The 26,308-nt window shown below is 41.2% G+C and overlaps 1 protein-coding gene across 2 annotated transcripts in view; it reads left to right on the forward strand.

The window, feature by feature from the left end:
* Positions 1 to 1,934: 1,934 nt before the first annotated feature.
* The window catches only part of EXT2 (exostosin glycosyltransferase 2), a 133,306-nt gene continuing 108,932 nt past the window's right edge, over positions 1,935 to 26,308 (forward strand). The window contains exons 1-5 of one of the 2 annotated variants that reach the window (XM_042473283.1): positions 1,935 to 2,120; positions 7,077 to 7,642; positions 8,761 to 8,850; positions 19,097 to 19,213; positions 24,842 to 25,037. In XM_042473283.1, the coding sequence (XP_042329217.1) occupies positions 7,107 to 7,642; positions 8,761 to 8,850; positions 19,097 to 19,213; positions 24,842 to 25,037 (939 nt within the window). In that variant the 5' untranslated portion in view covers positions 1,935 to 2,120; positions 7,077 to 7,106. Of the gene's footprint in view, positions 2,121 to 7,069; positions 7,643 to 8,760; positions 8,851 to 19,096; positions 19,214 to 24,841; positions 25,038 to 26,308 lie in introns of both variants that reach the window. The other variant, XM_042473291.1, reaches the window with a different exon arrangement.

The following is a 26,308-nucleotide window of genomic DNA, read 5'->3' on the forward strand; positions in this document are numbered from 1 at the left end:
CGTGATGCCGCCTGCCATGTGATGCGACATGCTGGCCCGGAGGTGGGGTCGGGGCATGTGTCATGTGGATGCCACACCCCAACTCCACCCCCAGGATGGCCTTAATGGCCAGTCTGTACAGCCTTTAAGTCAGGGTGGCATTTATGAGAGATCTGAGTGTTATATACTCAATTTCTACTAAGGTGTAGGTAAAGGATCTGGAGCCCTGGTGGTGCAGTGGTTAAATGCCTATATTGCAGCCACTCTTGAAGTCTGCTTCCACTCTCTCTCTCTCACTGCCCAAACCTCTTCCCAGGTTTGATGTCTGCAGTGGGGCGCAATCTGGCCAAGGACAGGTGGTTCTCTCCTCTGGCCACACCAAGGTCTCTGGTTGTCCATCTCACCGCCCAAACCCCTTCTGGGGATGGTGACTGCGGTGTGGCGCCTTTTGGTTAAGGACAGGGAATATTCCCTCCTCCACCGCGCCAATTCCTTTCAGGATGTCCATCTCACTCCACAGACACCTTCCTGGGGTTGGAGATTGCAGCGGAGCGCATCTGGTCCAGGACAGAGGGATCTCCCTCCTCTGGCTGCACCTGGGCTCTCTGGCCTTTCAGCCCCTTCGGCCAGACATGGCTGGGCTGTCTTGTTCTTTTTTAATGCTGGAGTTGGGCCTTGTTGCCTCACAGCACAGCAGCTTCTGAACTGTCTCTCCCTGCCTGGCTTTGTTTCAGCCATTAGAGAGGCAAAGGGATAGAGAAAGATTAAAGAAAAACATTGCTGTTTTTTGCAGGAGAGAACAGATCATGAATATAAGAAGAATAGAAGAAATATTAGAAGAAATATTAAAGTCTTTAAGACAAAGTCAAAGAAGGAGGAGAAAAGGAAAAACACAGCCTACTCGGAGCGAGGCAGGAAAAAGACTGAGGGATGGAGGGGGTTGCTCCCTCTGGTGGCATTGACTCCTTCAAGTCTGTTTTTTCCTGCCTATTTCGGAGCAAGAGATGGAATCAACCCACGTTATAGGATGTTTCCACCTCCATCGCTGGAAAATTTCAAATAGCACAAGAAACCCTGATGGATTCCAGGAACAGTAATTCATCCTCTTGTTTTACAGGAAAAGGGTAGTCTGGAGGAATTAGGCGGTGTTCAACACCCACAAGCAGAGCCTCAGTGCTTTGCCCATCCCTGATATATACAGCGCACCTGCACCAACCACAGACTTGCCATTGATGGATTTGAACAAAAAAAGCCCCAGCTTTTTAAATGGGTGTGCGTCCACATGGCATCTCGCCCATTGAAAACAATGGCTTTGAGCATCTATGTCTTTTGCTATCCACAAGGGAGTCCAGAATGGCTCCCCCATGGATAGCAAGGGCCGACTGTAGTTGCGGCCATAGTAAAGTCACTGTCCAGGTGTCTATTCCAAGTCGCTATCTCAATGAATACTTGACCTATTTGTGAGCCTGGTCACCAGGAGGACTATGCAGCAAACACAAAGCAGAGGAGCTCCACCTGCTCTAGGATGGTCAGCGGTTTACACAGAAATGCCCAACGTATTTCAGCCACATTAGGCCATCTTCAGGGGCTGAAAACAAATATAAATACACTTAAAACACTATGTCAGGAGAGATGGCATCATTTGTCCCTGCACCCTGTGCCTAGTCCCCAAACTGTGCCCTTTAAAAGATGTTGGACTTCAGCTCCCAGAAGCCTCAGCCATGTTGGCCAAGAGTCTGGGATTCTGGGAGTTGAAGTCCAAAGTCTCTTAAAGGGCACAGTTTGGGGATCTCTATGGTCCTGTAATGTGGAGAGTGGTTACAGCTCCAGTGATCCACGGCAACCACAGTGCTGTCAATCAAAACAGGTTACTTCCGCATTGCTCACGCAACCATAGAGAGGTCCTTGCTAGAGTGTCTCGGGCGCAGGGGAAGTGACGTCTCCGGTGGCCGGAAGCCGGAAGCCCCGGGGCGTGTGTGTATGTTTCTGTGAGTGGGGCTGCGGCGGGTGCTCCTCTGGCAGGGCGCCCCTGGAGAAGAGCGGAGGCGGGGTGGCGCCTGCCGGGGGAGCGGAGCGCGCGGCCGGGAAGCCTCCTCCTCCGCCTCCTCCTCCGGGGCCTTCCCTCTCGGTCGGGCGAGCGGGTGAGTCAGTGGAGGCGGAGGCGGGAAGCAGCCCTTCTCGTTCCGAGGCTGAGTCCAACTGCTCAGCTGTGGTCCCAGAGACACTGCATGAAGGATCCATTTGAACGTCCTTCAGAGCAGGTTTGGACAGAGAGGCTGCAGGAGGCAGAGAGAGCCCTGGCCCTGGCTCTTCAGAGCAGCTTCTTTTCTGCTGCTCCAGAGACTAGGACCCGGAGCAATGGACGCAAGCCCCAGGAACGCTCTCCCTCGGAGCGCAGCGGAGTCTCCCTCCTCGGGGGTCTTTCAGCCGAGGCTGGAGGGCCATCTGCCACTGGGGGGGGGTGCCTTGGGTGAGAGACCCTGCAGGGCAGAAGGGGGCTGGACTGGGTGGCCCTTCTTGGGCTCTCTTCCGACTCTGAGGTTCTGTGATTCAGAGAACCAGGCTTTTCTCTCTGCAGTCACCCCTCGAAGGTGTTCTCTTTGGCTTGGCCTCTGCACTGTGGAGTTGAAGAAAACCTTGGGATAAACAGATACGGAATTTTTAGGCTTTTAGCTGCCCAGGTTCACTGCCAAGGAATCCTGGTCACTGTAGAATCACAGAGTTGGAAGAGAGCACAAGGGCCAGCCAGTCCACCCCCTTCTGCCATGCAGGAACTCTCCATCAAAGCATCCCCTTTGACAGATGGCCATCCAGCCTCTGCTTAAAGACCTCCAAGAAGGGAGACTCCACCAGACTCCCAGGGAGTGTGTTCCACTGTCCAACAGCCCTTACTCTCTGCAGCTTGCATCCATTGCTCTGGGTCCTAGTCTCTGGAGCAGCAGAAAACAAGCTTGCTCCCTCCTCAATATGACATCCCTTCATGTATTTAGACAGAGCTGTTGTTTATTGTGGCACCGGACAGAGGAGTCTAAATATCTCACAAAGCTACATTTCCCAGGATTCCCTAGCACTCAGCCAAGGTAGTCAAAGCAGTCCCAGACTGGGTTATTTCTGCCGTGTGTTTCGGTCCCCAGTGGAGTGATATAAACCCAGGGATGGAAAGTACAGCAGCAGCAGTGCTGAAGAGCATAATGGTCCACTCAGCGCTGTGGAAATAATCCAGGTTGAGACTGCTTCAACTGCCCTGGCTCAGTGCTTGGGAGTCCTGGGAGTTGTAGTTCATTGCGGCCCCAGAGCTCTCTCTGGCAGGGAAGGCTAAACGTCTCCCAAAACTACAATTCCCAGGATTCCATAGCATGGAGCCATGGTACCTAAAGTGGTGTCAAACTGGATTATTTCTGCAGTGCAGACGCAGCCTCATATAATTTTTTAATGTTAATAATTAATTCTTTCACAGGTTTTACTACTATCCCAGTGAGGCATCTCCCACATTGCAGTTTTATTCATAGGTCCAAAGTGCACTGCAGAAGTAATCCCTTTTCAGACTGCTTTAACTGCCCAGGCTCAGTGCTGGGGAATTCTGGGAACTGGATATTTAGTCTTCTCTGTCAGTGCTGTCATAATAAACTACAATTCCCTGGATTCCCTAGCACTGAGCCAGGGCAGTTAAAGCTGTCTCAAACTGGATTACTTCTGCAGTGTGGATTGGATCCTTGTGCTGCTGTACTCAGTTTTCATTCCTGGGTTTGTATCTGCCTGCTTTTGGGCCACCTAACAATTATGGTAAAACGGCTGTGCGTTTGGGAGGGAAATATTCTAGCATACTGTAACTTGCTTGAAGTGGCCATTTGATTGCCATTTACTACTACTAAGCTATGTTTCATATTCACCTTATTATACACATAGCCTGAAGGTAATTTTATACGATGCTTTAAATAATTTTGTACTTGAAGAAAAGTTTGCGTACATCGAATCATCGGAAAGGAAACGTGTCACTAACTCAGTCACCCATGAAAAGAAATGTGATTTTTATTTCAGAATAAGGGAAGTTCAACCTGTAATGCTATTTCTGTAAAGGGCTGTTTCCATAATCTTAAATTATTAGTTGAAGAATGCAAATGCAAATGCACTTCCTTTTTCTTTTTGGAGAAGAAAAATTCACTGTTTTAAAACATAATTCTTTGGTGCTAAAGGGTTCACTGTTGAGTAAACATCCATATAAATATGAATAAGAACTTCCAAGGAATTACGTATGTACTGGAGTCTGAGATGTAAAATATTTTCCTTAACAGCTCAATGTCATAAATGGCCATCTAAGTGCAGGGTCATCAGATGTCATGACCGCAAAGGAGGAGGGCAAGGCACCGTAAAACTTAGGACAGTCAAGAAAAATGGAGGACATTACCAAAGAAAAGCTAAAAACACTCATAAATAGAAGTTCATGTTCCTTAGGCACAAAATGGAGGAGGTTGAAATGGAAAAGAAGGACATCTTGCAGATTGCATTCTCTGTGAATGAAATATGTGATGTTGCATTTGAAGCTCAGAGCCTACCTCTGCCATTGTACCCTGTTTCTTGGCCAAATTACTTGTCTCTGTTTCTTTTGTATGAGATCACTGTTATAGCAGAAGACTATGTATTCAGCATTTTGGTACTTTGGAATTGGGACTTCTCGCCTTGTTCTTACCCTGTATTCCTGTTCTTGAGCAAGTTACTTTTAGCCTCATTAGTTTGGCTTCTGGGACATGAATGTTTTGTGACTGGCCTACTGTAAGAGTCCCAGAACACTATGAAAATGCCAAATGTTCTTGTTGACCCGAAAAGGCTCTTGAAAATATTAAGACTTCCCAATTTAAAATGTGTGACTTTTCAAGTGGTGCAGTTTTTAAACTGAATGGTAATCCAATGGAAACTAGGATTCAAATCTCTTCTGACATAAAGGAGAGGGAGACGGGATTGCTAGACACTTCAGTTTTATCTATGCTGTCTTCTTTCAAGCTAAGTTGAGTCTTTGTACATACTTATAGGATACATCTTTGGTTCCAGCCACTTTGTTATGGCAGTGTTTTACAAATATTGTTGATTGTTATGGCCTGAATCTTACTGTTGATTGCTACTGGATAAGTGGATTTTACATACATGCTGATTCATCATTCATCAGTTGATTCAGTGGATCTGCTTTAGTTGGGACTACCAACAGGATTCAGACTACAGGGACCAGAACACTCTTCGTTGCTTTTGCTGCAACAGACCCCAGTGGAAATTGCTCATATGTTGGGCCTGTCCACCATTATGCCTTTTCTGACATTTTTGAATTTGAGGGCCACTTTGTACGTGATATTTTGTACTTTGATGCCAGTGTTCAGGTACTAAATACTTGTGTAACCATGAAGGATTTCAACATGTATTAATAACTCTTTTTCCTATTAAAATATGCGAACCAAGCGAGCGGCAATTGGGATCTTTCTGGTATGTACAAGGCCATGGTCCTGACTTTACAGGACCTGAGCAGTGCAGTTGAAGACGGGGGGTCTTGGAGATTCCTTGTACACAGGGTCTCTGTGAGTTGTGGTCGACTAGAGGGCAGTTAACAACTTTGAAACAATGCAGTGTAGATTTATATATTTGTACAAGACCCAGTGTAGTGTAGTGCTTAGAACAGTAATGTCCAAACTCTGACCCTCCAGATGTTTTGGACTTCAGCTCCCAGAAGCCTCAACCACCTTGGCCAATGGTCTGGGATGCTGGTAGCTGAAGTCCAAAACTCCTGGAGGGACAGAGTTTGGACATCACTGGCTTAGAGTGTCCAACTGTGACTCCAGAGAACAGGGTTTGATTCTTGGCTCTGCCATGAAACCGACTGGTTGACTTTGGGCAAGTCACATGCTCTCAGCCTCAGGAGGAAACAGTGGCACACTACCTCAGAACAAATTTTGCCTAGAAAACCACATGATAAGTTCACCTTAAAATATATTAATCAAATCCATGAGTTATCAAATTAGTGTATTAGCACTAGTATGCATATATGCCGAACGGTGCATGTGGCTCTTGAATCCCTTTCATGCACTCAGCTTCTTTACCGATCCAGACCCTCTGTGATCTGATCATTTCTTTTACTTGCTTTTAATTTAACATAAGCAGACTATATTAGTGCAAAACCTTTACTAATTGTGAACTGTATTTCAGCAGGCTACTCATATAGCTAAGAGCCTCCGCTGTGAAACAAGAAGTCCTGGCTCAAACCATGATTCTGCTGTGGACTTGAAAGGTGCCTTGGACAAGATATTGTCTCCCGGTGTCAGACCTTCATCACAATATGTAGGCAGTAGTACTAATATACCTCACAGAGTAATTGTGAGGATTATTGAGAAATTGTGTGATTTGCTTTGGCAAGGCCCCAAGCACTCCATATATGTGTTGTTGACATTTTAGTTTCCTCCAGGAAGGGAGGAATAGATACTCATAAAAGTCAGCTATAGAATTGGGATGTGGGATGGTGGACAGTTATGATAAATTGCTAAACCAAAACAAAATTTCTGTCTGACAGATCGGTGTGTTGGAAACACTGTTGCAATCCACTATAGCTAGAGATGTAACAGTTCCAGAAATTTTGAAGCTGTTGTGGAATGTAGATGATTTGTTTGTTGGAAAAAACAGACATGGTGGCAAATTGAAATATGAAACAAGTTGTTTTTCTTATCAAAATTAAATTTATTGTAGGATTTTAGTGGTTAAGATGCCAATTCTGATGATCGGAAGATTGGAAGGCTGGCAGTTCAAGGCCTGAGTGCCGCATGATGGAATGAGCTCCTGTCCCAGCTTTTGCCAACCTATCAGTTCGAAAGCATGCAAATGCAAGTAAATAGGTACCACTTTGGTGGGAAGGTAACAACGTTCGGTGTAGTCATGTTGGCCATTTGATCACCAGATTAGTCTTCGGACAATGCTGGCTCTTTGGCTTAGTAATAGAAATGAGCACCACTCCTTACGATCAGTTACGACTAGACATTCTTGTCAAGGTACTACCTTTACCTTTTTAACAACATACAGTTCTATTTCTAGTTTTAATCTTGTTTTGTATATATTCTTTTCCTCAGAAGCCAGTGGGAAAATTGGCTTGTTCCATTATGTGTGCGTCAGTCAAATATAACACCCGGGGTCCAGCCCTCATCCCAAGAATGAAGACCAAACACCGCATCTACTATATCGCTCTCTTCTCTGTTGTGCTGCTGGGACTTATTGCCACAGGCATGTTTCAGTTTTGGCCCCACTCCATAGAGTCTTCAAATGACTGGACAGTTGAGAAACGGAGCATTCATGATGTACCTGTAGTCAAGATTCCTGCAGACAGTGCCATCCCAGAGCGTGGAGACCGCAGCTGCAGGATGCATACATGTTTTGATGTTTACCGCTGTGGATTCAATCCCAAAAATAAGATCAAAGTCTATATTTACTCTCTAAAGAAATATGTGGATGAATATGGCATGCCAGTCAGCCATACCATTTCCAGGGAATACAATGAACTGTTGACTGCTATCTCTGACAGTGATTTCTACACAGATGATGTCAACCGTGCCTGCCTTTTTGTGCCATCTATTGATATGCTGAACCAGAACACTCTCCGTATCAAGGAAACATCTCAGGCTTTGGCACAGCTCTCCCGGTACCTTCAGAAACCTTACTATGTGTACTAGAGTTAAAATAGGAAATCAGAGATTGGAGACTAAGGGGCCCAACAGACGGCCACCCCTGTGCTGTCCCTAGAAGTACCAGATTGGGGCTGCGGCAACCGTATACCATGGGCCCAGTCTGGCCTTTCTGCAGAGCAAAAAGCAACTCCTTTTCATGCTGCAGAAAGGGCGCATAGACGCCACTGCCACAGCTTTTTGATGCTCCTTTGGTGCAGCATGTTTAAATGCTGAACCAGCGGAGTGCCATGATACCCACTGCTGTGCAGTTGGGCGCATGCCATGATACTGATGTGGGGGTGGCCATCGTGCATACTCCACTCCACGCCCACACCAGTGTATAAAGTTCATCTGTACAGGCTCTAAGGGCCAGAGCAGATGAGCAGGAAAAAACTGCTTGGTTCTGGATATTTTGAAAGCAGGTCAAAACCCCACTATCCACTTGGCCCACTCCCAAGGCAGGCTGGACACCCACAGGCTGTCTGTACCATGAAGCGTTTAGATGCACTGTGCAGTTTTTTTCTTTGTCGCTTGCCCACCATACATAGGCACCATTGAACAAACCTCCCTCTTCCTGCCCAGATGCCATTCCATTGGACACCTGCCCATATTACGAGCCACACATTTGCACATGGAATGCACCGTCTGTATGGTGTGTCAGTGCATTGGTGTGTCCAGTGATGAGGTCATGAGGTTACCAGCGCATGTACCACAGGTAAACATAGTGGGAACACCAAACAAGTGTGAATGATCCGTTAGGTGTAATATTGGCCACATTGTTATCATCTTGGTGATGATTAAGATGATTATCAGGCATGCCAGCTGCAAACTGTTTGAGAGCGACCCTACTTTCAGCCAGATATAGAACTCTTGGCAAAAAGTGAAGCTATGGTGGCCAAAAGTCATGCTACATTATCTCTGTTAAGGTAATGGGAATGACAAAGCCTATGGGAATTCATGATGGTTGGATTATTTTGCTTAGAGGTGTTCAGTTTAGTTTCCTCCAGAGGTCTCTGTACATATCTGCTTCCCCCTGAAGCTCTGGTTCCTGTTAGTGATCAGATTTTTCTCTTCGTTATTCTTTCTTTTTCAGCTGGGATCGAGGGACAAATCACCTCTTGTTCAACATGTTGCCTGGAGGAGCACCTGACTACAACACAGCACTAGATGTTCCAAGGGACAGGTAGGCAATTTGTTGCTGCTTCTTTTTTGAGACCCAGTACAGAATACATGTAGCCTTTGATGCAAGACTCTCCCAGAGTAAATTTTTCTGGGATTTGGAGGGGCATTTTTGGCATCGTCTGGAGGGTTCCAGCAACAGAAACTTGGCCCGAGACCAGCTGAAGTTTCTTACTCCATTTTATTACATGTCAAGAAATAAATTAGATTTAAAGTTTCTGAGACTCCAAACATGAATGTTATGGCTTGGGTAATTCAGCCAGTAGGGAAAACACTCATCTTCTTGGCATTTGTGGATTTGGCTTCTTGTGAAATTTAAGTATGGGCAAATATACTTTGCATTTCAAGCAGTGTTGTATTTTATTTTCTCTATACTGTTTTCTAATAATAATATGCTCTGTGTTTGTGTAGTGTGCCTTCAAGTCGTTTCCGACTTATCATAACCTTTAATTAGTTGACCCGATTTATAGGTAGTGCTAAAGGCCTTGTTTTATTGAAAATTAAAATGTAGATTTTTGTTTAAATTTAATGGCACTCAGAAATAGGTTTCTAGTTTGTGTCTTGTTACTTTCAGTATCTGGGTGTGGTTACATAGAAAGAAAAATCTGGAACCCCAAGAGGATACATCTGCAACAGAATTGCATATCTCAGTGAATTTGTGGGGAAGGTATCTCCTCTCTTTTGATGGTTCTCCTACATACCACAAACCTTGTAAGAAGTTCTCCAGAGTCCATTTCCAATTTATTTGGGGGTGGGGGTATAGTGGAGTTCTGTTTCACTGGCACAGTTGTGCCAGAGTGTCAGTGTTTTTAATTTGAAGGGAATTCTTTTTAGTTGAAAGCAATGGAATTTTTGCCAGTGTTTTCATTATGTGACTAGTATCTATATTGCACTCAAATTATACAAGCATACCAGAAGGTTCTTTAGAGCAGTGTGGCTCAAGTTATCTGATGCGAGGGACTGGCAATTATTTTTTCCTGTGTGCTGCAGTCCAGTATCACATTTATGCCTATTGACTAGAATTGCTTATTTCTTTTCTGGAAACTTGCAATTGAGCAGCAACCAATGGTTCAGGGGCTGGCACTGTTTCAGGGATCAGGGATACATTGAGTATCACTTCTTTAGAGTTACAGCTGTCAATGAGTATGTTTGTTTCACCAGTATTTGCTGAATTGTTTACTTAAAAAAAGATTGTACAGTTGTCCCTCCATATTCGCTAGGGTTAGGGGAACAAGACCCCCCATGAATATGGAAAAACTGCAAATAACAAAAACACTGTTTTTAGCTGAGAGGACACCTCTCTAGGAATCTCTAGGTCCTCCAGTGCAACTCTGTGGTCAATGTCCAACATACACTGACCATAGAATGACACTGGAGTAGCTACAAATGGCCTTTCAGTGCAACTTTTAGTTAAAGTTGACCACAGACTTGCACTGGAGGACCCAGACAGTCCTAGAGAGAACATATTAATGAAATCCGTGAATAATCAAATCCGCAAATATCAAAGCCGCAAATATGGAGGGATGACTGTATATTTTTTAGAAGGGGTAATTGAGTGCAAGCTAGAAAAATGCTGACTTCATGTGCACAGGAAATTTAAAAGTAATAGAATAGGTGTCTTTTTTAATTCTTGGATGTAAATATCAACTGTATAGTGGCCTTCTTTTTAAAAAGGCCCTAAACCTGTGTAGATTTCAGATGTGCCTGGCCTCTAGAGGGCAGTCAAACATTATTTGTCTTTCAATCTTTTTTAAAAACAATCAGAAATAGTCTACCTAAGAGAGAGAACATAACTCCTATGTTTGATCATAGAATCATAGCGAAGTTCATCTCCCTGTCTTCAGCCATGGGAAGCCAAATTTTCCTGGGTTGTTCATGAGCAAGGTGTGATGTGGTTAATATTCTCAGGTGTTTGTCTCATACATCTGTTACTCAAACATTTGTTTGAAAATTATTGAAGAGGATACAAATAGAGCAGGTAAATAAATAATTGGAGAACTGGAATATGGATGTTCCATTTTTATGCTTGTTAGTTGGTAGTAAGGTTGTCTGAACCTTATTTAAAGTTTGTAGTCATTAGTTTAACATGAAGGAATTTATTCTGTTAGTTAATCACAAAATGTGTAAGTAAGTGCTTCCATTTTTGGACATGAGCCAACTACCAGTCAGTTACAGTGGATGATATTGAGATCAAGTGTTTTAAAGTGAAGAAGGTGGAGAAATTATATTGCTCCTCCATCTTTTTAAATTATTTTGTAAATCTTCTAGGTTAGTTTTATATTATTTATTGGATTGGATTGGCCACAATAATTTTTTTTATATTCTTAAAAATATTTATATTGAATTTAATTAATATATATGCATTCATTAGCATGCATAAGTTCTGAATCTTATACAGTGTACATATTTTAAATCTTATACTATTTTATACAATCTTGATCTTATAAAATCTAAATATGCTAAGTCTTTAATACTAACTATATCCTGATTCCCTTAGATATCCTTCCCACGTTATTCATTGATTCTAAGTGCCTTTCTTTATCTTTACTTACAACCTTTTCCTCTTGACTACTAAGTTGTTATCTTACCTAAATTTAACTTATATTTGTGTCTTTACAGCTGAATTGAATAATTACTAATTTCTATATACTAATTCTTTCTTTATTAACATTTCTCTTATATATTATAATAAAATAATATTATTCCTCTGTAGTATATTTTCCTATTCTAAATATATCTTATCTTTATATTTATATCTTCAAATTACCCCCATTGCTCCTTTATGTATGTAGTTACAGCTGACTACTCTGTATCAAAATTTTCAAAGGCTGTTTCTTAATTTTTGTGTCAATTTATCCATTTCACTCATGTCTAATAAATTAAGTTTCCAATCATCAGTCGCTGCTATTTCTGGTTTCTTCCAATTTTTTACGTATAAAATTCTTGCGGTAGTTAGCATATAAAATAAGATTTTACCAACTTCTTTTCCAATTCTCTATTTGTCATACCCAACAAAAAGATCTCCGGTTTGAATCCAACTTAATTTTTAATATATCTTTGATTATTTTATTTATATTATTTCAGTATTTCTTAGCTAAATCACAGCTCCACCAGCAGTGTGTGTATGTCCCTCTTTCTTTACCACATTTCCAGCATTTATGGTTCTGTAATTTATATATTTTAGCAGTTTTGTTTGGAGCCACCTAAAGAACATTTTGAACCAGTTTTCTTTTAATCTTTGGGAAGCCATATATTTGATTCTTTTATTCCAACTATATTCGGATTGGCCACAAGAATTTGACAGAAGGTTTGATAATTGCTGAATAGTAAACAGCAACATCAATAAGAATAGTGAAGAAAACAAGCAATATCTAGTATGGTTTTAAAAATCAAGCATCAGTTAGTCAGTATTAGCTACTGGGTTCCCACTGGCGGTAGCAGCATTACAAATGAAAAGAAAAATACTAGTTCTTCCATCTTGCTAAAGAAGCTGGATATTTACTAAATCTCTGTGGAGGTGATCGCTCAGAGCCTGCTAGTGTAGCATTCACTATTAATGTTACTGCTTTGAGCTGATGTAATGCATGATTGTAAATAACTGTATTAGTATTAAACACTGTTTAAACAGTGTAAAATAGTGTCCAATGAATTGAAATGTATGGGTATGAGGAGAGATAAACCATCATCTCTTGACAATTACCTTTTTAAAAACCCAATACTCTAGCTTTAAGGACAAAATTATTTTTGTTTTATATGAATTGTTTCATAGAGATCCCATAGAATTATAGAGTTGGAAGAGACCACAAGGGCCATCCAGTCCAACCCCCTGCCATGCAGGAACTCACAATCAAAGCACCCCTGACAGATGGCTATCAAGCCTCTGTTTAAAGACCTCCGAAGAAGGAGACTCCACCACACTCCAAGGGAGTGTGTTCTACTATCGAACAGTTCTTACTGTCAGGAAGTTCCTCCTAATGTTGAGGTGGAATCTCTTTTCCTGGAGCTTACATCCATTGTTCTGGGTCCTGTTCTCTGGAGCAGCAGAAAACAAGCATGCTTCATCTTCAACATGACATTCCTTCAAATATTTAAACAAGGCTATCATATCACCTCTTAGCTTTATCTTCTCCAGGCTAAACATCCCCAGCTCCCTATGTCGTTCCTCATAGGACATGTTTTCCAGACCCTTCACCATTTTGGTGGCCCTTGTCCGGACATGCTCCAGCTTGTCAACACCCTTTTTGAATTGTGGTGCTCAGTAAGGCCTGACCAAGGCAAAATAGAGTTACACTATTACTTCCCTTGATCTAGACACAATACTTGTATTGATGCAGCCTAGAATCACATTGGTTTTTTTAGCTGCTGCATCACACTGTTGACTCATGTTCAACTTGTGGTCTACTAGGACTCCTAGATCCCTTTCACACATACTGTAGTCTCGATAAGCCCTAAGTGCAGTACTTAACATTTTTCTGTGTTGAAATTCATTTTGTTAGCTTTGTCCCAGATTTCTAATCTATTACGGTCATTTTGAATTTTGATCGTGTCCTCTGGGGTATTAGCTATTTCTCCGTATCATTTGCAAATTTGGTAAGCATGCCCTCTATTCTTTCATCCAAGTCATTGATAAATATGTTGAATAGCACTGGGCCCAGGACAGGACCCTATGGCACTCCACTAGTCACTTCTCTCCAGGATGAGAAGTTGAGTAGTTACATTTGTCTAGCTGCCCAGAATGCACTGTTTAAAGAAAACGTTTATGCTTTAAAGCAGCAGTTGTTGCTGACTATCTCTGAACTACTCTGATAGAGTTTTATCAGAGCTTCATAAAATTTCTGCTTCCCTAGGCAAATAGTTCCTAGGCAAATTATTTCTGTTGTCCACTGGGCTGTAAAAGGCTGCATGTTCAGGTCTTACCATCACGAAGGTAAGGGTGGTTCCTTAAAAGAATAGAGGTTTTAGGGAGATCAACAAAACAAATGGCATTCTAGGACAAAGAACGAGCATGAATTGAGAAACATTAGTACTAAAATGGAAAAGAAACTCAGGAACTAATAATACATTTATCTTGTTTCAGTGACACTGAAAGACTTACATACTTTCAGAGGTCTAAGAGTTAACCTCTTGGTTCTTCTGGTTTAGAAATGGAAATCCAAGCTGAGGTTCTTAACTGGGTGTTTTCTCCCTCTGGCTTACTTAGGTAGATGCACACCTGTTTCCTCAAGGTTAATGAAGTGTTGTTATGTTGCTTATGAGATGTAAATTAAAACAACCTGGTTACTATTTTTTAAATCAGGAAGGAGAAACTAGGTTTAAAAGTGCAGGAAAATTAGCATGTAAGCCAAATCCATTTTTTTTTGTCCCACACCTCTGAAATTTGGAATGTGATGCTTGAAGGGTAACAGCAGTGTTCTGTAGTGTTCCATGGCATGTCACTGAAATAAATGGAAAATTATGCAAAATAATCAGTTTAGGTTTTAGGATTGAAAATTCATCCAACACTTCTGTCATCCAGTACCCAAACAGCTTATTGTACTGCAGAAATACAGATGTCCTAAGCTGGTGTATTTGGACTTGCTTCTCCTTTTCTAAAAAGAGAGCTTTGAAATGTCAGTTTGCTGTAGCACCTTTCATCTGTAATTCTTGCAGCACTTTTCAGTCTACATGTAGTATTAATTGGTTTTCCATGCCAAAATTAAGCACCTGCTCTTACATTTCTATGCTCAAAATAAGCAGAACAAATGTTCCCATTTCCATATGAAGCAATTATTTGATTTTGTTGGCTGTGGAAATGGTATATAGATGATGGAAGGATTGAATGAAAACTTGACTAATGATCATGTAAAAGAGGAAAGCCCTGTAGTCCTGACCTCCTGAGCATTGGAATTATCATTTTTAGGAGTTAGCTCACAGCTGATTCAGTAGTAAGCAAATTCAGTGAACAGCCACACACCATGACTGGTTTTGCACCTTGCCCATAATGAAAATGATGAATGAAATCTCACAGAACACTAGCTCAAAGTAATACAGTTGCTAGCTGGTTTTATCATGGTTGACAGAGATAATGGCTTGTATCCAGGTTCTTTTCCTTACATAGGAACATCCTGAACAGAGCTTCTAATCACAGAAATAAATAATTGATCCAGTATTTGCTGGTTCTCCCCTTCTTTTATAGACCTCAGCAACACCTTCTCCCTTGCTGTTCCCACAGTCTCACAAACCTCTGGAACAGGTGGGGGGGGGCTTGGAAACTGCTTGGAGAAGGGAAATAAACAAAGATTGCTATTTTTTTCCATTCCACTAGTGGGATTTGTTCACTGGATGAAAAGCCTCCTGTAAACACAAGGGTAAGATTTTGGATCCATCCCAACAAATGCTGCTGCTGTTCAGGAATGTTTCAATATATATCTTGAGGAATTTGTTGTGTTAGCTTCCTATCCATGCAGGAAATCTCAATCAAAGCATCCCCGACAGATGGGCATCAAGCCTCTGTTTAAAGACCTCCAGGGAGGATACTCCACCACACTCTGAGGGAGTGTGTTCCACTGTCGAACAGCCCTAACTGTCAGGAAGTTCTTCTTAATGTTGAGGTGGAATCTCTTTTCCTGGAGCTTGCTTCCATTGTTCTGGGTCCTGTTCTCTGGAGCAGCAGAAAACAAGCTTGCTCCCTCCTCAATATGACAACCCTTCAAATATTTAAACAGGGCTATCATATCACCTCTTAACCTTCTTTTCTCCTGGCTAAATATCCCCAGCTCCCTAAGTCATTCCTCATAGGACATGGTTTCCAGGCCCTTCACCATTTTAGTCGCCCTCCTTTGGACACGCTCCAGTTTCTCAATGTCCTTTTTGAATTGTGGTGCCCAGAATTGGGCACAGTATTCCAGGTGGGGCCTGACCAGAGCAGAATAGAGTGGTACTATTACTTCCCCTGATCTAGACACTATACTTTTATTTATGCAACCTGAAATTGCATTGGCCTTTATAGCTGCCACATTGCAAGGTTGACTCATGTTCAATTTGTGGTCTACTTGGACTCCCAGATCCCTTTAACATGCAGTTTCATTCAGCCAGGTGTCCCCCATCCTATATCTGTGCATTTCATTTTTCCTCCCTAAGTGCAGTACCATACATTTCTCCCTGTTGAATTTCATTTTGTTAGCTTTGGCCCAGCCTTCTAGTCTATTCAAGTCATTTTGAATTTTGATCCTGTCCTCTGGGGTATTTGCTACTCTTCCTAATTTGATGTTATCTGCAAATTTGATAAGTATACCCCCAATTCTGTCATCCAAGTCATTGATAAAGATGTTGAATAGCACTGGGCCCAGAACAGAGCCCTGTGGGACCCCACTGGTCACTTCTCTCCAGGATGAAAAGGTGCCATTGTTGAGCACCTTTTGGTTTCAGCTGGTCAATCAATTACAAATCCATGTAACAGTTACCTTGTCTAGCCCACATTTTACAAGCTTCTTTGCAAGAATGCCATGGGGAACCTTGTCAATGGCCTTACTGAAGTCAAGATATACTATATCCACAGCATTCCCTTCATCTAACAAGCTGGTAATTTTATCAAAGAAAGAGATTAGATTTGTCTGGCATAACTTGCTTCTCTGAAACCCATGTTGACTTTTTGTGATTATGGAATTGCCTTCTAGATGTTCATAAACTCTCTGTAATGGTAAAAACAATGGTACAGTCAAGCTAAAAACAGTGTAAAAACAAGGCAAAAACATGGATTAAAAACACTATATCCTCAACAGGATTCCAACCATTTGCTGTTGGGGATAAAGAATAGAAGAAGGTAATGGTAAAAGTAGTGACGCTACTTGAGGACTGATGTACCTAAAGAAATATGAAAGCAAAATATATATTATGTCCTGTAGTGAAAGACAAAGCTGATAGTCTACATAGGTGTGGTACAGATCGCCAAAAAGAGATGCTGGGGAGGCGCCTCTCTTTGCTCCGCAGCAGCGCCACAGCAACCAAATTGTGTGACGCTGCTGCGCAGCAAAAAAGTAGCGCCCGGATGTGGCTCTTCTTTGCGGTGCAGTTGCGCTGCCACACGCCACCAGAGATGGTGCGATGGCATTGTAGCTGCGCAGCGCTGTTTGGATGCTGCACTGCTGTGACGTCATGGCTATATGCACTATGTAGATGGTGCTGCGCAGCTGTGACGTCCTCATCACATGCTAGGTTTGCGGGACGTGTGCATGTGCCACCACATGGCAACCCTAGCACGTCGCCATGATGCCGCAAAGGGCCCATCTGTCCAGAGCCATAGTTATTTAACTGTATTCAAGACTCTGTATTGTAGTTTGAAGCATTTATTGTGCAGTCTGGTAACTGGCAATAATGTGGCAACAAAAACACTGTCTCCTGAAAAGGTTTTAAAAAGCAACAAGCCAATTAAATTATAACTAAGCAATACTATGCTATGCCTATTTTAATCTCAAATATATTTAACAAATAAGAAAAAAATGACATTGCATGCATTTTAACATAGTGGAAGGTTATTTGCCATGCTGTCTTACATTTGTTCTTTGCTAGCAGTTTTTGAAATCTTCTAGAGCTGGAGTAAGCAACATCTCTCAGTGGGGTTATCGCACTGGACACCCCCCCCCAACACACACACACACACACTCTGGAGGCTGTACCTGACCTATGTTATTGCCAATTAAAGGCAGCAAAATAGCTGGATTTAGCCAGATAATGCATTTGTAAGATTATCACTTTTAACCAGTCTATGCTGCTTTTTTCATAAAAACACAGTGCATAGTGGCAGCACACCATGTATTTAAGGTGGATCACACTCTCAAAAGCATGATATGCCTTAAGAACAAGACCCACAACTTCCATGTTTGTTTGGCTAAAATCAGCTGCCCACCTTTGCTCTAGAGCTAGGCATTGGAAAGCTTTGTGCTAACTATGGCGCTTTACAGACCGCCCAAAAAGGGTGGTTGCTGCATCCGGGAGCTGCAGCGGCCAAACCGCATGATTCCCGGATGCAACAAAAAGAAGCCGAAAAAAGCGGCTTCTTTTTGCGCTGCGGAAATGGCACCCCAAAGCGTCAATGGCGCACTGGTGGCATCATTTCCACCATGTGACGTGCGGACGCTAGGCATCCGTGACGTCAAGATGGTGGTGCCCGTGTAGAATGGGCGCTGCCATTTTGTACATGCTGAGGGCGTACTAGGGTTAGGGGCATCCGGAAAGGACGTCCCTTTCTAACCCTAGTACGTGCGCGGCATGTACTTTTTACCCGTGCGGAACGGGCCTATAATCCATTGGAGTATCCAGGACACTAATTCCATTATATAATTTTCTTCATACTTATACTGGATGACTCCAAGCTAATAGCGATGATATAACAGATAATAGTTTTTCCACTGAGGAAGACAGTTGTCGAAACGCATTTGGTTTTATCTGTATTTGTACATTTGTATGTCACCTGGGACTTCCAGTTTCCAGCATTTTATGCCTATTGGCAAAACTGATGTCTTATATTATTATTTTGCCAGCCATGACACTAGACTTATCAAAAATACTTATCAGTTTTAAATGCAGACATATTGCTAAACACAGCTCAAGGAATAAGCTCAGTGAAACTACAGGGACAAGAACATTGCCTGTTTAAAATTCCAAGGTTGCTTCTTAGAGGAAGACTGTCAAATCCTGCATCTCAAATGAGGTGATATGATTTTGGGTATAAAGAAATGGTCTCACTTCGTTCTCCTCAAAAATTGTACTAGAATTGGATTCTTTGCCCCGGTTCATATGTATAGTATTCATTTTTTCATTAAATTAGTATGTCATGTCTAGAAAGGTCCTCAGTAAGATTGCCCCATCTCTCTGGACATTTTTTGTTATTTTAGTCTGGCATGTATACTGTGTTTAGATTGTTCCTGGTTAAAGATGAAACTGGGATTCTTCAGGCATATGTTAGTTTCTATTTGGGAATGGTGGACTGAGTGCATACAAAGTGAAGGTTTGCCCACCTCTCTTACTTCATATCTGTATCAGCCTTTCTATTTCTGAATCATTCAGAGTGGCTCAAAGATGAATAGAGAAATCAAGAGCCAGTATCTGATTTTCCTAGTTAGGCACCTAAGATCTGAATTTTTAAAATATATTATTGTTGAATCAACATACTAGTAATTCTACATAGGAAGTTTCCAGTGCACTTTACCTCAGATTATCTAAATGTATTGCTTGGATAAATGTGGTTTTAACATATTTTTAAAAAATTTCAGAGCTCTATTGGCAGGAGGTGGTTTTTCTACATGGACCTACCGGCAAGGATATGATGTCAGTATTCCTGTCTACAGTCCACTGTCTGCTGAGGTGCAGTTGCCAAGTAAAGGACTGGGGTAAGATGACAGTGAGCGGAATGATAAAATATATCCCCACTTATAATGGTTTAGAACATTAGACTTCAATCAGGAAAACCATAAACAGGCAGGAACAGGCAAAATTCTGCTAAAATCTGTGCTCTTGTAATTGTTATGAGCTGTGCAGATGACATGTGGCTACACCTTATCTGTTGGCAAACTGTTCTATATGTAGCATCGTTGAGACTAACTGAAAGAAAGAGGTTGGTAGCCTGATTTTTTCGTAAACTTAAGCCTACTTCCTCAGAAGAATGGTCTATCATGTTTTGTGAGCATGTTCTAGAAGCAGTACAGTAACCCCAAGTTCTTACGGAATTCATAAAGGAATTATCTGTTTTCTTTCTATTATGATTTCTGAGCAATAAATGATGTTTCCCTTTGGCAGTCCGGTTTCGTAGGAAACATTAACAATCACAGGTGTAAAGGGCTGATATACTGCTTGATTTCTGGATCTTCTGTTTATTAAAATTATTATCTAAACCTGTCTTTTGTATCCCTAGATTCTTTTTCTTTCATCACCCTAGTCTCTGACAGTTCCAACCTTCCCTATGCGTATAATGAATAAGAATGCCTAAATTTCACAGTCTTCTTTACCTGTTGAATTCAGCTTTCCTTGTTGAATTATAGATCCTTTAGAAGAAAAATGAAATGAAATTGGATATAATGGAACTAGAACTAGAGCATATAGACATGGGAAATGTCCTGAAAATCGCCTAACAGGAGAGTATTCTAGTTCAGTGAAGGATAAAATGTGTTCAGAAGTTGTGAGGTTGTCCCTTATAGCCCCATTCCCCAAACTATACAGTTTGTTCTGTTCTTGCTGTATACACATTTATGTGAGTGTCTCATTTGAGTAAGACTTTGCATGTACCTGTAAGTCCATGTGTATGGATGCCTCCCTGGGTTTTGATCCCTGGTTCCAGAATTCAGTGAAGTGTCCATGTTTAAATATTTGGTGTGAAAGCTTCCCCAGTGGTTGTGGCCTCTACCTGCATCAGCCCTCCCTCCAGACTACCTTAAACACAATTTTAAGCAAACTTCTCAAACAAATTGCAGGTCAATGACTCCAGTGCTGTGCCTCTTCTTCTCCTGTATAATATTTAACATCTTTGCTTGATGAAGAAGCCAGTGAACTTCAAAAGCTGGCATAATGTATTTTGCATCTTTTGGTTGGCTTAATGAAGGTATCACCATGGTGTGTATTTTGGAATTTATTGTATTTTGATGCATGGTCAACAAGAATATCACTCCATATAACACAAGACCAGGTTTTCATCTGTTTTAGATTTATCATATATACTCAAGTATAAGCCAACCTCATGTATAAGTCGAGGACATGTTTTGGGACCAAAATTATGGATTTTGACATGACTCATGGATAAGTCGAGGTCAAAACTTTGGGGCATGTAACACAGCAAACTTTCGAAGAGAAAAGCAAAGAAAAACAATGCCAAAGAACTTACAGACAGCAGGCATAACTGTTTGTGGTCACACTAAAGGCAGAATGGATGAGAGAGTAGTGGGTGAGGTGGGGGTCAGTGCTTCCAGAAAAGATTACGCTCTTGCCTTTCACCAGGAGATTGTTCTTCTTTCTATAAGAGTTAAAGTACAGTATTTACATTGACCCGTTGATAAGTCGACTTAGGGTTTTGGAGTCAATTTTTTGACTAAAATATCTAGACTTATACATGAGTATATACATTCAATTCTCTGCAAAGGTACTGCATAGATGACAGTATCTTTTAATAGGACTTTGGGGCTAAATCCAATTTCAGTTTTACATAGAATAGATCCATTGAAATCAGTTGGATTTAAGTTAGTTAAAACTAACACCTCACTTTTATTTCTGTGAGTTTGCTGTAAATACAGTACGATGAAAACTGCGTTTAGCCCTTTGTCCTCAAAGTTATGTTATGTGTGTGAGAGAAAACATTTAAAATTCTGATCTGATTGCAGTTGTGCATTACAGTTATTTGGCTTTGAATTAGAAATTGATCTCTTTTTATAAATTTGTAGCCAAGCGTGAAAGATTTTTCTTCCTTTAAAGAATGGCTTCAATCATATGCCACTTAGCTCAGACCATTGGCATTTCTAGCACTTACCTATAGCTGTGCTGATATATACTTTCAACTCTTATTCATTTTGGAGATCTGCAATGAGTTTAAATATATTGTTATTATAAATACATGGAATCTTAAAACCAAGACTGCTAATATTAAGTAGGTGAACAGATTCTGATAACAAAACTAACATTTTGTCTTAAAATTTTGATCAGAGCATCAAGGCAATGATATTAAGTAGAACAGTGAGCAATGCATGTTTTCATTTCTGTTACTGAGCTGTAAATTTAAACAACAGACAACTATTAAGAGACAATATAAGTATGAAAAATACTTTATACCTTATACAGTCAGTGTAGATTAATTATCTGGCTCAATTTAAGGCTGTTTGATATGTTCAAAGGCAGGATTATCTACGCAGTAGCTGCTTTCCCCACATTAACTTGCCAGTTCTTGAGGGTCATAAAGCAGATGCTCAGCAGACAGAATATCTGTTGAGCAAATGGCTCCAGATGACTCAAGTGAACCAAAGCATTCATGAGGGAAAGCACTCTCTCCTTATCCTAAGTATAATGAGGAGCTAAACCCTGACTGTAAGGCACACATTTGTATTTTGATAATGCTCATGTAATTTAATCTATAGAATATTTACACACATTACCTTTAAATACATGATACCCCAACTGAAACCTGGTATTGCTTCTTAACAACAGATGTATTGTTTTGTTGTCTGTACCAGGAAAGTATTGGTAATTCACTAATTCTCGGGTAGTTTTTAAGTGGACTTTTTGTTAAATTATTATTTTCTGTTTTTCCTTAGATGTTAGTTGTTAGAGTGGGGAACTATCAATTAAACAATTTGAAAACAAAAACCATAGCCCCAAACCAAGCAATGATTACTAATTCAAGCACTTAATGAACAGCCAAGCTTTAACTTGGTACCAAAATGATGCCAGCATTCATGCAGGTCTGACTTTTAAGGGAAGGATATTCAATAATGCTACTAAAATAACCCATAGGCCACTCAGTCTATCACTTGGTTCTCTTAACACTAGCATTTTGTTTGCAGAAGAGTTCTTCTTTTTGGAATAGATTCAATGCCTGTGATCTGCAGAGGATAAACCTAAGCTACGAAATATTTGCTGTGTATCTACTGTATTGCTAAGCAAATATAGATATTGGATATATTGGATCCAAATATTGGATATTTCAGCAGCAGACATCAGGAGCAAAATAGCTTCTTTTACATATATTGCCACAGAATCTTTTACAGGCTGCTGTTATGACTGCCATCAAGCCAAATAAAGCAATAGTGTATACCAGTGGTTCTCAACCTTCCTAATGCCGTGACCCTTTAATATATTTCCTCATGTTGTGTGACCCCCAGCCATAAAATTATTTTCATTGCTAATATGCAAATATGTGACCCCTGTGAAAAGGTCATTCGACCCCCAAAGGGGTCCTGACCCACAGGTTGGGAACCACTGGTGTATACATTTAGTTTTAGAGGAAATCCTAGATAGTAAAAGGCACATCATTCTGGTGGTTTTCAATTGGCTATCTTAACAGTGTTTAATAACAACACAATTTTTGAATGAACTCCCACTTATTTCAGTAGAACTAGTGGACATCTGAAGAAAGCCAGTGTAGTATAGTGGTGTGAGTGTTGGACTGTGACTCTGGAGACCAGGGTTTGATTCCCTGTTTGGCCATGATACTCACCCAGTGATCTTGAGCAGGTCACACTCTCTTAGCCTGAGAGGATGGCAATAGCAAACCTCCTCTGAACAACTCTTGACAAGAAAACTCCATGACAGGTTCATTTTAGGGTCACTGATAAGTCAGAGACAACTTGAAGGCACACAGCAGCAGCAACAACAGTGCACATTTACCTGTGACAAATTTCACTGAATTCATTGGAACTTACATAAGTAACTATGCATAAGTATAAACAGTTGGCACTCCGTATCATGGATTCTTTATTTATGGATTAAAGCATCCACAGTTTGAAAATATATTTTTTTAAAGTATAAATTCCAAATAGCAAATCTTGATTTTGCCTTTTTATATATGGGCCACTATTTTACTATTTTACAACACTATTGTATTTAATGGGACTTGAACATCCATGGATTTTGGTATCCACAGAGGGTCCTGGAACCATACTCCAGAGGATAACAAGGGCCCACAGTACAGTGGTGCCTCGGGTTACGAAATTAATTCGTTCCGTGGCACCGTTCGTAACCCGAAAAGCCTTCGTAAGCCGAATTGCCATAGGCGCTAATGGGGAAAAGCCGCGATTCCGTGCGAAAAAGCCGAAAAAAGCACCAAAAGTTTTTTCGTAACCCGAAAAAACATTCGTAACCCGAAACAATGTTTTCCTGTGGGATTTTTTCGTATCCCGAAAATTTCGTAACCTGGGTATTTCGTATCCCGAGGTACCACTGTACATTATGGTGGAATTTATTGTATCTATTGTGTCTTATTCGTAAATGTGTATCTCATTTGTATGCCAGTATCTAATGCTGGTTACATATATAACATATATACAAATCCCTGTGAAGTCAAAGGCTTTCATGGCTGGCATCCATAGTTTTTTGTGGGTTTTTTGGGCTATGTGGCTGTCAGCAACTGCTGGGCCCAATAACCATTGTCAGAGTATAGCAGAGTATCTGGCGAATCTTTGAAGCGTGTTTACAGCCCTCAGTGAAGATAACAGCAGAAGGATGTCTTCCAGAAATGATGGAATGCAGGTCACCGGGAACTGTCCAGCTTTCACTGCCAGGCTTCTGCTGATTAACGACCAGACAAGCCAAGCTCCTGAAAGTGCTTATCTTTATTTACAAAGTGCAAACCAAATAACCAACGCGACTTTTACTATACAGAACTCACAATCCACTCCTCTCTCAAAAACCCACAACAGTTACCAGAAGTCCCTGAGTTTATATAGACACAATGCCATGTGGTCCTACAAACTCAGCCTCTTCCTGCCCCACACAGAAAACTGTCCCCTTGTCTAAACAGACACATGTTCATCTTCAGACTTCCTGCACGCAGGCAGTAGAATGACCTTGTTGCCATGATCAGCAGCTGTAGCTCATCAGCTTCATCCTCCAGGTGCTGATTGCTCATGGTCACCACACATCTAAACATTTCATGTTAGTTGGCTTTTAACCCTTAACAGTGGCCATGTTCTATAAGAGTTTATTCCTGACATTTCGCCAGCATCTGTGGCTGGCATCTTCAGAGAATGCTAATCTGGAAGAGAGAGAGAGAGAGAGAGAGTATATATTCTGTGTGACCCTGGGTGAGGAGGCATGATTCCCATGTTAATCTGTGTATTGTTCTGTTGTTGATGGCCTTTAATTTGCCAATGTGTGATAGCTTCCAACTGTCATCTTGTTAACTCTAAAATGCTAATGAAGAGGAAATACTTAGAAGCATGTCTATAAGGCTATCAAGCATGACGACATATAGTGTAGTATATACCAGATTACCTAGTGGGAAGACTGCCTGATTTGCAGTTTCTCATTGTTGTTCTCTTCAGTCCTCGCAGGTACTTCCTTCTGTCCTCTCAAATGACTCTTCACCCTGAATACCGTTCTGAATTGGAAACTCTTCAAGCAGAAAATGCAGAGTCTGTGCTGATCTTGGACAAGTGTACCAATCTCTCAGAGGGAATACCATTTATTCGTAAACGTTGCCACAAGAATCAGATCTTTGATTATCCTCAGGTGCTTCAGGTACTGCTTGTTGCTCCTATCACTTCTTGTTCATTTCATTACATGTCAGTATTTCTTTAATGTGGTTTGTAGCCTTTTATTGATTTATACATACTCATTTGGATCCAGAGTTACTTTTCTATGAACAGAAGGGTTCTTTCTGTTAATGAAGGGGTAGGCAACTGTTGGGATGTAGGAGACAGGGACCCAGGGGACCTTGTTGGGCTGCTTTCACTTGCCTTTTTTAAAAAAATTGTCCCCCAATGCCTCTCTGGGACATGGGAGGAATTTTGCCATTTTTTCTCTGTTTTGTACCCAGAGAGGCCTTTTAAAAGACAAAATGACCTCATAGTCAACTTCCAGGCTACTTCCTTTTGAGCCTAAAATGGCCTGGAGAGACCTGAAATATGACAAAATTGCCCCCTTCAACTCCTAGGGAGTTGGGGACCCAGGGAACAAAACGACAAAAAATGGCACACAGGCCACTCTTTCCCTACTCCTGCTTTAATGGAAGGCACAAAGATCCAGTGGAGATTCCTGGTAGAGTCAGGAGGAGGAGAGGTGGTTTTTTCTTGTTCTTTGTTCACCCTTCAGTCTCTGATGCCACTGTCCCACACTCTTCTGGCACACCCTGCAGAGGCCTACACAAATTTGTGAAAGGCACAGGAGGGCTGCAGCAGGAAGGAAGATTTTATGAGAATCACCTCTCATTTCTGACAGTAGTACCCTGTGAGCAGGATTGCATGCGTTGTCACTTCCAGGATGGTTCTTTATAGAATGTCATGTGTTACTTTTTAAGCTAGATAATAGATTATTTATAGAAAAATACTATGTGCTATTGAAAATTGTGCAAGCTTTAGTTTTCTCTGTTGCTTTAAAAGAGTTCAGGCTTACACTCTTTGTGTTCTTATGCACCTTCACAATAATTTGAATAAATTAGGTTAAGAGAGAGCAACTGACCTAAAGTCACTTAGTGAGCTTCATGGTGAAGAAACAGTCTACATATTGGTTTCACACATGCTGTAAGTCATACTGGCTTTCATGAGTATCAAGGGATGAGATCTTCTCTTTCCTTTTCTGTTTGGAGTATGCCCAGTATTATTAGAAATTACTAATGCTGAGTTTTTAATTAGACGTTGCTTCTCTCCTAAATTTTGTCTTGCATTCCTCACTCTGATCTCTGATACAACAGCCACTCTTTTCCTTTTCCAGTTGAGTGTTCAAAAGAAAGTGTCTATCTATCTATCTATCTATCTATCTATCTATCTATCTATCTATCTATCTATCTATCT

The sequence above is a fragment of the Sceloporus undulatus genome, chromosome 1 (assembly GCF_019175285.1).
Source record: "Sceloporus undulatus isolate JIND9_A2432 ecotype Alabama chromosome 1, SceUnd_v1.1, whole genome shotgun sequence".
NCBI lineage: Eukaryota > Metazoa > Chordata > Lepidosauria > Squamata > Phrynosomatidae > Sceloporus > Sceloporus undulatus.